This window comes from Mobula hypostoma, chromosome 4, assembly GCF_963921235.1.
Source record: "Mobula hypostoma chromosome 4, sMobHyp1.1, whole genome shotgun sequence".
NCBI lineage: Eukaryota > Metazoa > Chordata > Chondrichthyes > Myliobatiformes > Myliobatidae > Mobula > Mobula hypostoma.
Genome location: NC_086100.1, coordinates 53,044,268 through 53,057,610, shown reverse-complemented (window position 1 = coordinate 53,057,610; position 13,343 = coordinate 53,044,268). Strand labels below are relative to the sequence as shown.

The 13,343-nt window shown below is 45.6% G+C and overlaps 1 protein-coding gene across 6 annotated transcripts in view; it reads left to right on the top strand.

The window, feature by feature from the left end:
* Positions 1–13,343, top strand: part of LOC134345318 (coiled-coil domain-containing protein 150-like) — a 153,773-nt gene that overhangs the window by 85,721 nt on the left and 54,709 nt on the right. For 5 of the 6 annotated variants that reach the window (XR_010017655.1, XM_063045791.1, XM_063045792.1 and 2 more), the window contains exons 17-18: positions 10,746–10,839; positions 12,470–12,633. Coding sequence is in view for 5 of the 6 variants with exons in the window: in XM_063045791.1 (XP_062901861.1) it covers positions 10,746–10,839; positions 12,470–12,633 (258 nt within the window). In the remaining variant the exon portion in view is untranslated. The remainder of the gene's footprint in view (positions 1–10,745; positions 10,840–12,469; positions 12,634–13,343) is intronic. The other variant, XM_063045790.1, reaches the window with a different exon arrangement.

Genomic DNA, 13,343 nt, shown 5'->3' with positions numbered 1-13,343 from the left:
AAGATTGGTTTGTGTGATGTGCTGCGCCATGTTCACGATCTTCTGCAGCTTCTTTCGGTCTTGGACAGGTCAACTTCTGTACCAGGTTGTGATGCACCCTAGAAGAATGCTTTCTATGGTGCATCTATAAAAATTAGTGAGGGTTTTAGGGGACAGGCCAAATTTCTTTAGTTTTCTCAGTAAGTAAAGGCGCTGGTGGGCCTTCTTGGCAGTGAACTCTGCTTGGTTGGACCAAGTCAGGTCATTTGTGATATTGACCCCGAGGAACTTAACGTTTTTGACCTGTTCCAATTGCGCACCACCAATGTAATTTGGGTCGTGTGGGTCGTGCGGTCCGCTACTCCTGCTGAAGTCAACAACCAATTCCTTCGTCTTGCTGACGTTGAGGGATAGGTTATTGTCTTCGCACCATGCCACCAGGTTCTTAATTTTCTCTCTGTACTCAAACTCATTATCACCCGAGATACGGCCTACAATTGTTATGTCATCAGCAAACTTATATATTGAGTTTGATGGAAACTTGGCTACACAGTCATGGGTATACAGTGAGTACAGCAGGGGGCTGAGTACACAGTCTTGTGGGGCACCGGTGCTCAGAGTAATTGTAGGGGAGAGTTTGTCCCCTATTTTTACAGCTTGGGTCCTGTCTGTGAGGAAGTTGAAGATCCAGCTGCAGATCTGAGTGCTAAGGCCCAGGTTCCGGAGCTTAGGAATCAGTTTATTTGGAATGATGGTATTAAAGGCAGAGCTGTAGTCAATTAAAAGGAGCCTTAACTTATGCGTCTTTATTCTCCAGGTGTTCTAAGGAGGAATGTAAGGCCAGAGAGATGGCTTCTGCTGTTGACCTGTTTCTCCAGTATGCGAATTGCAAAGCGCAAGGTTGACCGGTAGGCTGTGGTTGATGTGTGCCATAACCAAATAACCAATCTCTTGAAGCACTTCATAGCAATTGATGTCAGAGCCATAGGTCGATAGTCATTCAGCCATACCACCCTGCTCTTCTTCGGCACTGGGATTATCGTTGCCTTCTTAAAACACGAGGGGATCTTAGACTGAAGCAAGGAGTAGTTGAAGGTATCAGCAAACACGCCAGCTAGCTCGCTTGCACAGGCCCGGAGAACCCGTCCTGGGATGCCATCTGGGCCCGTCGCCTTCCTTGGATTAATCTTCAGGAAGCCCCTTCTAAAGTCCTCCTCAGTGATGATGAATCTCGATGCCACCAGGTCCGGTTCATCTGGAGGGAGCGGGACGCTCCTCTTCTGTTCGAATTTTGCGTAGAATACGTTAAGTTCGTCAGGAAGAGAAGCGCTACAGTTATTGATATTCCCAGCCTTTTCTTTGCGCCCAGTGATCTCATTTAGACCCTGCCATAGTCTACCGGCATCCCTCTGATTAGCCTGGGCTTCCAACTTGGCTCGATATTGCCTCTTGGCTCCCTTAATGGCTTTACAGAGTTCACGCCTGGATTCCATGCAGCGACTGGTATCCCTGGACCTAAAAGCCACAGCTCTAGCCTTTAAAAGGGACTTGACCTCATAATTCATCCAAGGTTTCCGGTTAGGGAATACACGGATCGTCTTGCGAGACACACAGTCCTCCATGCGTTTCCAAATAAAGTCCGTGACAGCTGAGGTATACTCATCGAGGTTAGCTGCCAGGTCCATGAGTACTAACCAGTCCACCAATTCAAAGCAGTCACGGAGGACCTCATCCGTTTCCTCCATCCAACGCGACACTACTTTTGACACCGTGACCTCCCGCTTCAGTTTCTGTTTGTAAGCCGGGAGGAGCAGTACGGCCTGATGGTCCGATTTTCCGAAGTGAGGTCGTGGGACAGAACAGTAGGCATCCTTGACTGCTGTGTAGCAGTGGTCAAGTATATTTGGGCCTCTAGTGGGGCAGGAGACATGTAGGTATAACTTTAGCAGCACCTTCCTGAGGTTGGCCTGGTTAAAGTCCCCGGCTGTAATGAGCAAAGCCTCCGGATACCTGGTCTCAAGTTTACTGATGTTCGCATACAGTATGTTCAGAGCACACTCCATGTCCACCTGGGGGGGAATGTAGACCACTGTCAGTATGACCGAGGTGAATGCCGTGGCAGATAGTCGAGACGACACTTCACCGACAGGTGTTCCAGGTCCGGGCTGCAGAAGCTTGTCATTGCCACTGTGTCCGAGCACCACGCAGTGTTGATCAGTAGGCAGGCACCACCTCCCCTCGTCTTGCCCGAAGATGCCGTGCAGTCCATCCGATGGATCGAAAATCCCTCCAGTCAGATGGCACAGTCAGGGTGGCAGGGGAGAGCCAGGTCTCGGTGAAACAGAATACACAGCAGTTCTGCATCTCCCTGCAGTAGGTGAGTCTCCCTTTAGATCATCCACCTTGTTCTCTATGGCTTGCACATTAGCTAGTAGGATGGAGGACATAGGGACCCTGAAGCCCCTCAGCTTCAATCTGACCAGCAGCCCAGCTCTTTTCCCATGCTTCCTCGGTAAGTAGTGCATCTTTCCAGGTTTCCATCGATGCAGTGTTTTGTTGTCAGCTCTTTGATGTTTGTGGACGCATCCCGGGGGCGGTCGGGCCGAGTAACGGGGGAAGCTCTGCTGCCACTTCCAGCTGCCGGGGGCCTGGGCTGTCGATTGGGTCGGGCCCCGAAGCCGACACTTAATCCTGGATGGCTGGGCTCCTGGCTGAAACAAGTCCGTAAGCCGAGTCACGGTTGCGGAGGCCTCCGCTCCAGCCGAACCTTGGGCTCGATTACCCAGTAGCTTCATTTTGAGTACAGTTGTAACTGTGAACCAGATGTCCAATATGTTGACTCCACCTGCTTTTCTTGCTGATCTCCAGGGTCTTGAGCATGTTTCAATCTCTCGGGCTGGGGGTCATCCTGCAGGTGATAGGGCATTGTTCTCGACTTTTCGACCACAAGCATGCCCAGTAACTCATGGATGAGCCGTTTTCGAAATCCCGCCCCTGGTCACTATGTATCCGTCTGGGAAGGCCATAATAAATGAAATACTTCTCCCATAACACCTTGGCCATCGTAGATGCCCTCTGGTCCTTGGTAGGAAAAGCCTGCACCTATCTGGTGGTGTGGTCCACGATGACTAAGATATTCGCTGAGTTGCTGGCATTGGATTCTATTGACAGGAAATCCATGCATACCAGGTCCAGGGGCCCCACACTCTGCAAGTGGGACAAGGGAGCTGCCCGCGTAGGCAGTGTCTTCTACTGTATGCATCGAATGCATGACTTGCAGTATTCTTCGACCTCCGACTTCATCCAGGGCCGGTAAAACTGGTCTCTGAGCAATCCATAGGTCTTTTCCACCCCCAAATGTCTAGAGTTATCTTGAAGTGACTTCAACACAATCCTCCGATACTACTTCAGCTCAACCAGCTGGCAACGCCGAGGTCGGTCTGGGGGTGACGTGACCCAGTACAAGATCTGGTTCCACAGCTCAGCCGAGGCCATACTCTGAGTAATGGCGGCACCGACATGTATTTCCTCTTCTCCGCCTGAGTCATGACTCCCTTTTTGACCGCTGACCAAATGATACCGATGCCTGGATCATCTTGCTGAGCAGCTGCCACTGCCCCAAAACTCAATTCTGGCAGCTGATTTATCTTCAGAACAGTCAGGTTACAGTAAACTTGGGGAATGGCGTCATCAGAAGCTGCCAATTGATCCACTACTCGATCCTGCCCCTCCTTTCCTTCTGCCCTCATGGTGATGGCAAACTGACACGTGGCCTTCACCCTTGGGGCAGAAACACTCTCCCAGTCCTCGTCCCTGTCCAGTCCCTCATGCACCCGTCAGGACAAAGCATCAGCGTCAATGTTCCTGCTTCCCGGCTGGTACTTCAGGCTGAAATCATAGGCAGACAACACCACCAACCACCGATGGCCTGTTGCATCCAGTTTCGCCGAGGTTAGTATATAAGTTAGGGGGTTGTTTTCCATCCTCACCTGAAACTTGGCCCTGTAGAGGTAGTCACTCAGCTTATCCACTGCTGCCCATTTCAAAGCCAGAAATTTCAACACGTGTGTGGGATAGATTTTCTTGGAGGGCGAGACACTCCGGCTGACAAATGCAATGGGTCTCAGACTGATGGCCTGATCCTGATACAGGACGCCCCCCAAGCCCTCTCGGCTGCCATCCGTGTGCAGTACATTCCGCAATCAGGGGTCTGCAAAAGCCAGCACTGGTGCCTGGGCCAGCAGCTCCTTCAACGAATGAAAGGCCTCTTCACATTTTGCATCCTACCTCGGTCCAAAGGGCTCTGACGGACTAAGATACTCTCCACCCCCCTGTCCTTTTTCTCCTCCTCCTTTTCTTCCCCAAGGGAAGGTAACCATACAGAAGCTGATTCGATGGGTGACTAACGTTTGCTTAGCCCTTCAAGAACCTCCGATAGTAACCATAGAACCCAAGGAACGAGCGCAGAGTGCTCACAGTCTGGGGTCTTGGCCAAGTGGTCACCACCTCTATCTTAGCTGGATCTGTTAGCTACTCCATACTGTGAGACTATGTGCCAAACATAGCTAACCGACGTTTTGCAGAACTGGCACTTGTCCAGGGAAAGCTTTAACCCTTCAGCTTTCAGGCGACTGAGCACCTTCAGTAACCTCGCTTCATGTTCCTCCAAGGTGGATCCAAACACTATGAGGTCATCCAGATATACCAATACCTCAAGAAAGTTCATATCCCCCACTGTCTTCTCCATGACCCGCTGGAAGATTACAGGGGCTCCCGATATGCCCTGGAGCATCCTTTTGAACTGCAAGAATCCCAGGGGACATATAAATGCCATCTTCTCTTTGTCGGCCTCACTCAATGGGATCTGGTAATGTCCACTCCTCAAGTCCAGCACTGAACCACTTTGCACCACTCAGATAGGCCAGTGTGTCTTCGATCCTCGGGACCGTATACTGGTAAGGAACGGTGCACCTGTTCAGAGTCCTATAGTCCACGCACATCCGTTTCTTCCCATTCTTCTTTCGGGCCACTACTATTGGGGACGCATAGAGGCTTCGGGAATCGGTGATGATCCCAGCTTCCTTCAACTTACACAAATGCGGCCGAATGTCCTGCACCTCTGCGATCTCTCTCTAAACGGGGTGTCCTCAGTCGCCTGGATAGTGTGACGAGTGCTCTTGGAACAACCCACATCAAATTCATCAGTGCAAAAGACACTTTCCAGCTTCAACATCTTCTCTACCAAACTCTGCTTCCAACCCGCAGGAACCGGGGAGTCCCTGAAGTTGAATGACTCAGCGGTCAACTTTCCCCCTTTTTCCAGTAGTTTCTCCCTGGCTTGTCTCAGGGGGACACTAGACATTACCGTCACCGGGAGCAGATGCGCAAAGGGCATCCCCTGCCTGAAGATGACCTCCTACTTCGTGGTGGTCTTGGCAATCACTGCCATCTGCAGTTTGGGCCTCAGTGGTACCCCAGCAGGAAATCCCAACTCCCCCTCGTGGTCTTCCGGAGCATCCACTAAGAGGGCCTCACCCTCAGGCACTCTGGGAAATTTGGGTGTCCCCATCACTCGTGCTACTTCCCCAGGATGCACCACCATTGGCTTCGCCTGGGTGAACCACACAGTCCCTCGTCTAAAGTTGGTATTGGCCCAACGCAGCCGCGCACTTCCTCAAAAGCAGCTCGAAATCCCGGGTGCACAGACAATATTCCCAGAAAGCTCTCGCCGGCCTTCTCCTTGCAGGCCTCCATGAGCCTCCTCACAAGAGGGGTGTTGGTCCCCACCAGAATTGAAACAACACCCCTCTCAACGGGGTCCGGACAAACCAGCACTGATGTATCAAGGTCCTCAGACACTCCCATATCGACCTCCGAAAACTCCAGCTTCACTGACAAATAACTGTCGTATGGATAATCACTGGCACTGTTTCCCCAGATTTCCAGTGCACTGTATGGTGTCCGTGGTAAATGCTTCAGATAGCGGTTGTGAAACGAATGGTACAACAACGTGACCTGCGACCTGGTGTCGAGTATGGCTTTAGCATACGTACCCTCTATCGGAAGTGACACACTGGAGCATGGTCCCACTAAGCCTTCAGGAATAGGGTCTTTCGCTTTCGGAAGTTCCTTGGTAAATTGCTAGGAATGTGTTCTCCCAGAGACACCAGGCTGTTCCCTCACTGGGTTTCCTTTACATTTTCCCAACGACTCTCTCTGCTTAGGTAGCTGGGAGCTCACTCTCCTTCTCGCGTGACACCGGCTGCTAACAGCCCTCCGCATTGTACGTCTTCTTATGGGATCCGCCACCATATCAGCTCCATCATATGAGGGGGTCACACCCATCGATAACAGCTGAGACATCTCAGTTCTCAACTCTGCCACAATATCCTCTCCTGCTCCCTGAGGCAGGCTATCCGTGGTCACTTCACCACAAGGGGCTACTACCGAGGACTGTACCCTGCTGACGGAGCCCTCCCACGCTTCCGATGTGTCGTCCTCCTCCCGTACCTCTCTGATCAGCTTTTCAAAAGGGAGAGGGGGGCGTGTCTTAAAAGACTGTCGGAGACCCCAAGCAATCAGGTCCTGTGACTGGGCACCCCTGGCTATCTGGTCCATTCTTAACTGATCCACCTCAGCCGCCTGAGTGACCCCTCTGCACCGCAAGCAATTTAGCTGCCTCTCTAGCCAAAAAATGTAAGCAGAAAGCTTCTCCCCCTTTTCCTGATGCATGTTCTGAAACCCCACCATGAGCTCCAGTAGGCTCCCTTTTGTACCAAAGGTGCTGTCCAATGCACCCAGATAATCAGCAATGCTAGCTAAGGGGTAATGTGCTTTCACAGCTCTCACCACATCAGCAGCCTGCCCACTCAAACTTTCAACCAATCTCTGTCACTTTATGTCATCATGGCACTGCTACTTAACAACTGAGAGGTCTGCTCCGTCCAGGTCTCATACTCCTCTTCCCCTCACTCCTCAGAAACGATAGAACCCTGTCTTTGAACTCTCCGCCCCCAGCTACGGGAAGCTCGACTTGTGATTCAGACCGCTCCACTACATTCTCCTCCTCCCTGACAATGTGGACAGGCCATAGCCCCGCTTCACCTGGGGCACCGATAGACGCTGGCGGTTCCACTACTGTTACGGCAGCGTTAGTCTGAACTAAAACAAGGCCCGAGCCCGCCATTTTATCAGACCTCTGCACTACAACCTCAACTTTGCCAACAGCTTTAACCGTACTTAAAAATCGAATTAACAATTCATCCAGGGTATAAATATCCACCCCGCTCAACATGCACACATTAGTTACTGGTAACCCCATGGAGGCACACCAGTGCTCCACTCTGCCCGCATCCATACCAGCACAGACTTAAAACACACAACCCACTGGTTCAATGCTCAGGGCAATCACGCAGCATCCAATGGAATCAATCCTGAACGATACCCCCACAATTGTAACCCTGAGGTTCAGCCAGCATACATTTGTCTAGGGTAGGACAGCCTCTGGCCCTGCCAAACTGAGAAATCTTGTTTGTGTGGATACTGCATGATGTGTTGCCCGTTTATAAATCCCAACCGAAAAATATCAGATATTACACCGTATGCAATTAAACGATTGAACTTTATAAATCTTAATCTGACTATAGGGGTAGTAAAGAAAATAAAGAGAAAAAGGGCCCATTTTAATGAAACAGTTTAAAGTGCAAGTTCGAGCTCACGGAATCGTCCATTTGATCCCCATTGACCTCCTCCAAGCATTGCTGACCGTCGGACCCTCACTCCGAGTCCACTCCAGCGGTTACCAACTCTTTCCATTTGTGCCTTCTCCTTTCATCCCTCGCCACCAAAAGACCATGAAATCCCTGCTTCCAGACCCATAAGAAAGAACAACATGCATACATTCTAAAGCCGCAAAGATGACATAAATCTCTAGTCATAATCCAAACATTGCTGATACAGAGAAACTATTACCTTAGCAGTGAAACATTACAGAGAGGCTATTACATTAGCAGTGAAACCTTACATTGTGTTACAGATACATACTTGGATAATAAATGTACTTTGAACTTTAAAATCTCCAAAAACTCCTAAAGAAGTATAGCCCCTGATGAGCTTTATTCATAATTGCGTCAATATATTGGTCCCAGTATAGATCTACTGAGATGCTGACATCCAGAAACTTGAAACTGCTCATCCTTTAAATTGCTGATGCCTCGGTGAGAACTGGTGTGTATTCCCTCAACTTCTTCCTGAAGTCAATATCAAGTGGACATTACACCAATTTCACTTATTATTCAAATGCAACACCTTACCACTCCCCAGAAGAAATCTTTTTTAATGTTCAAGAATGCTGAAGAGAGCTGTGCAGGTATGAGAAAAGGGAGGCCTTAATTGACTGCCAGTTAAGTAAATTATTTAACTTGGAGTCTACCTGAGTTGGTTTCTTAGTACCAAAGTAGGAGCTGTTCAGGCAAGTTTCCTATAGTTATTCTGAAATAGTCCTTCCAGGTGCTTGAAAATCTGCTTCTGTGCAAATGAATCCCAGGTGATGGAAATGTTAATTGTACCTGAAAATAAATGTTATGGGAGTGCTTTCCACAGGTTTGTTGTTGGTTTGGTTCCTCCTTGTGCTCATCTATCATATGCATGGATGATTCAGTGGAACAATTATGGATTCACAATTCATGCAACAAATCACTAATTTTTCAACTCTTATGTTTTACTGAAGGTGAATTGGACAGTGCATAAAAATGTGGTACCACATAGTCTAATTTCTAAGCATCTTTTTTGTTTCAAATTTGATACATAGGTAATGATTTATTTTCTTTTCATTTCATATTTTTCTCTCCTCTCTACCACTCTGGTTGTTTCTGGCTTTTTTTTCTCATTGAGAGTTTATTTTCTTTCTGTCATTTTATAAGTTGTAGCAGAAAGAACAGGAAAATAAGTCCTCGGAATTTATTTAATGCTTTCAATTTTATAAAGGCTTTTTATGTACAAAAATTGCATGAAAAATATCTGTCTTGAATCATGGGATTGCTGTCTGTTAGTCTGATGAAGATCCTTTCTGCCATAAAAATAAACTTGAGTCTGCTGCAAGATGATTCCTTCAATGCTCAGCACATCTTTAGCACAAGAGATAGGTCAATTAGCATAACTTCAGTGGTTGGGAAGTTATTGGAGTCCATTATTAAGAATGAGGTTTTTGGGTATGTGATAAAATAAGCTAAAGTTAGCATGACATACAAAATGCTGGTGGAACGCAGCAGGCCAGGCAACATCTATAGGAAGAAGTGCAGTCAACATTTCGGGCCGAGACCCTTCGTCAGGACTAACTGAACGAAGAGATACTGAGAGATTTGAAAGTGGGAGTGGGAGACGGAGATCTGAAATGATAGGAGAAGACAAGAGGGGGAGGGATGAAGCTAAGAGCTGGGAAGTTGATTGGCAAAAGGGATACATGGCTGGAGAAGGGGGAGGATTATGGGACAGAAGGCTTAGGGAGAAAGAAAGGGGGAGGGGAGCCCAGAGGAAGATGGAGAGCAGGCAAGGAGTGATTGTGAGAGGGACAGAGAGAGAAAAAAGGTGTGTGTGTGTGTGTGTGTGTGTGGGGGGGGGGATTTAATAAATAAGGGATGTGGTGAGAAGGAGAGGAGGGGCATTAACAGGAGTTAGAGAAATCAATGTTCATGCCATCAGCTTGGAGGCTCCCCAGACGGAATATAAGGTGTTGTTCCTCCAACCTGAGTGTGGCTTCATCTTGACAGTAGAGGAGGCCATGGATTGACATATCAGAATGGGATAAAGTTAGCATGGTTTCCTTGAAAGGAAATCTTGCCTGACAAATCTGTTAGAATGCTTTAAGGAAATAATAGACAGGATGGACAAAGGAGGATCAGTGGATGTTGTTTACTTTAATTTCCAGAAGGCCTTTGAACTGATAAACAAGATAAGAGCGCATAATATTACAGGAAGTATACGAACATGAATAGTAGATTGACTGACTGGCAGGAGGCAAAGAGGGGGAATAAAGGGGTCCTTTTCTGGTTGGCTGCCAGTGACTAGTAGTGTCTTGCAGGGGCCGGTGTTGGGACTGCTTCTTTTCAATGATTTGGATGATAGAATTGATGGGCCTGTACTTGCTGGAGTTTAGTAGAATGAGGGGGATTCAAGTGAAACCTATCTAATATTGTAAGTCCTAGATAGAGTGGATGTGGAGAGGATGCTTCTTATAGTTGGGGAGTCTAGGACCAGAGGGCACAGCTTCAGAATAGAGGGACAATGATGAGGAAGAATTTCTTTAGCCATCGGCTGGTGCATCTATAGTATTCGTTGCCATGAATGACTGTGAAGGCCAAATCATTGGCATTGGTTTTTGATCTGTAAGGGCATCAAAGGGTACAGAGAGAGGACAGAAGAATGGAGCTGAGAGGGATAATAGATCAGCCATGATGGAATGGCGGAGCAGACTCAATGGGCCAAATGCTACTATGTCTTATGACGTGAAAAAGGTAATGTACAAAAATAACAGGGCAGCCATTTGAGTAAGAGGTTTCATTTTGTTTCTTTTGGAGGTTCTTCTTCAATGGTTCCTTGTAATTGATAATTATTATCTGTTCAAAGAACATTGAATTATATATCAGCAAATTATTTGTATTATATTTGGTGTTCAGCAAAGTTAAGAACCATGCCAGAACATGTTAATTATGAATATACACTTAATAATGACAATAACTGCATGTGTTATATGTTCATTTTCTGTCCAGATCTCAAGCTCAAGTAATTCTACAGAGTCTTCATGCTGAGCTTGAAGATTTACAGAATCAGCTGGCTAACATGGAAGCACGGCATAGTATTCAAGTAAGTGTGATATTTTAATCGTTAATTTTTCATGAAGAGTTTATTTTCAATCATATGTATTGCATGAGCTATAGAACAAATGCACTCTAGGATCCTGGTAGGGAGATTGATCAGGGGATTTGTCCTGGGACATAAGTGTCACCACAGAGAAGGCACAACAGTACTTCTACTTTCTTAGCAGTTTGTGTAGGCTTGACGTGTCACCAAAAACTAAATAATGTCTATGATGCACAGTAGAGAATATTGTAATTGGTTTACATCACATTCTGATTGGAAACACCAATGCCCAGGAGCGAAAAAGGCTACAGGAAGTAGTGGATGCAGCCCAGTCCATCACAGGCAAAGACTTCCCTACCATTGAGTGCATTGGAGGGTCATTGCTACATTGATTTTTGGAATAAAGAAGATGGTGGAGTACTGTCACGAGAAAGCAGTATCCATCATCAAAGACCCCCACCATCCAGGCCAGATGACCTTTCCGCTACTACCACCAGACAGGAGGTACTGGAGCCTTAGGTCCCACACCACCAGGTTCAGGAAGAGTTATTACTCTACAACTATCAGGCTCTTGAACTGGATTGGATCACTTCATTCAACACTACTCCAAACTGATTCTATGACTGATAAACCCACTGTCAAGGACTCTTTACAACTCATGCTTTCAGTAATATTTTCATTTGTACATTTTGTATCTTTTGCACATTAGTTGTTTGTCAGTCTTTGTTTATGTGTAGTTTTTCGTAAAACTCGATCGTATTTTTTTCTTGCAAATGACTACAACAAAATGAATCTCAATGTAGTATATGGCAATACATATCTACTGAGATAATAAATTTACTTTGGACTTCGGATGTTTTGATTTATTATCATTGAAGGAGCCTAGTAAATGTTGTGGTAACAACTTTGACTTCATGTCCTGAGTTATCAGAATACCTAACTGATGTTTTTTGATATATTCAATCTATTTGACAGATTAATCAATTACTTAAGCCTTTTCCAAACCATCTCAGCTGCATATCAAACTATTCCTAAGTTTCTGAAACATCTGTGTACATAACATATGTTTGTGCCTGTCTGCATTCCACTATCACCCTTTGTATCTACTGAAATAGTATCGAATCAAGTATGCTTACTATTGAAGTAAACCTCCATAGATATCACCTGATTACCTATGTCTTGTACCTTTCAAACCACTGGTCATCTGTTTTACCTTCTTCTTTATTCCAAACAATCAATGTAGCAATGACCCTCCAAAAGGTTTGCTCTGAGAAGATTTCCTCCCCCTCAAGAGTTTGCTCAGTTGGTTCAAGCTGAACATTCTTCTGCTTATTGAGTGCAATGTTTTAACACTGCATGCAGATGCAATTACCATTTTCTGTTTTATTTCATTATTTGCCCCATAGTATTTTTAAAAACTTTGGGTGCTTTATGCTTTTCTTGCTTTATGATGTGATCAATGTGGATAACTAGTTAATTTTTTACCAAAGGTAAGAAATTGTTATCAATGAAATGGTGGTTTTGTGGAAGCTAGAATTTAAGCACAAACCACTCATTCAGCAGCATATAACAAAGCTATTCATTAAATAACTTGTTGAAATAATTTCAAATTGATTTCTTATTGTTGACTAAGGAGATGCCTTTCCAAAAAGGACTAGAGGTTTCCAGACAAGAGAATCAGAAACTAGCACACGGCTTGGAAGAGACTTTGCATGCAAGCAATAATTTACAGGTCAAATTAACTCATCTCCAGGATGATTTGTACAAGAAAGAAAATCAGCAAATTCTGCACAACAGGTCAGGATCACATGGGTATAAGTAGATAATTGCAGTAAAACTCTAGTAATCGCTTCATCCATGCTCTGGCTTTCATATTTCCTTTACATTCACCTGCTCTCTTTCCACTTGTTGGGGCCTAGTTCTCAAACATCTCTTCAATTCAGTTCGTTGGAGTCTTGATTCTTTTGCTGTCTTTCAATTTACCGCACTTCCACTTCCCACTGCTCCTTTTGTCATATCTTATTCAGTAGACAATATATTATAATAGTGTGTATCATTTTTAAATAGTGAATTAAAGTGTTGAGGTATTAACATGAATAACATTCAGTAATTGGGGAATCTGCCAAGTCAGCACCATTAAAGTCCTGAGTATGCTGGATTATAGAAGCTTTACTGTACACAAAAAATATTCTTCAATTATAAAATACAAAGGAAATCAAGTTCAATACTGTGAATCATTTAGTTGATTAGTTTCTTTATTGATTCCCATCCTTGTTTGTCCAATACAAAGTCAACAAAGTGTTTGTTTTATATTACATCATAAACAGGACTTGATGATGTGTAAAAGTGAAGATAACATTTCTAGTTCAGGCTAAGGGAAGAAATACGAGGGGAAAACAATTGCATCAAATCTCCAACTCAATGCTGTTAAAAAATGTACAATGGATTCTGGTTAATTGGGGTATCAGTTAATTGGGACAACCACTTATTTGGAACAACTCTTAAAA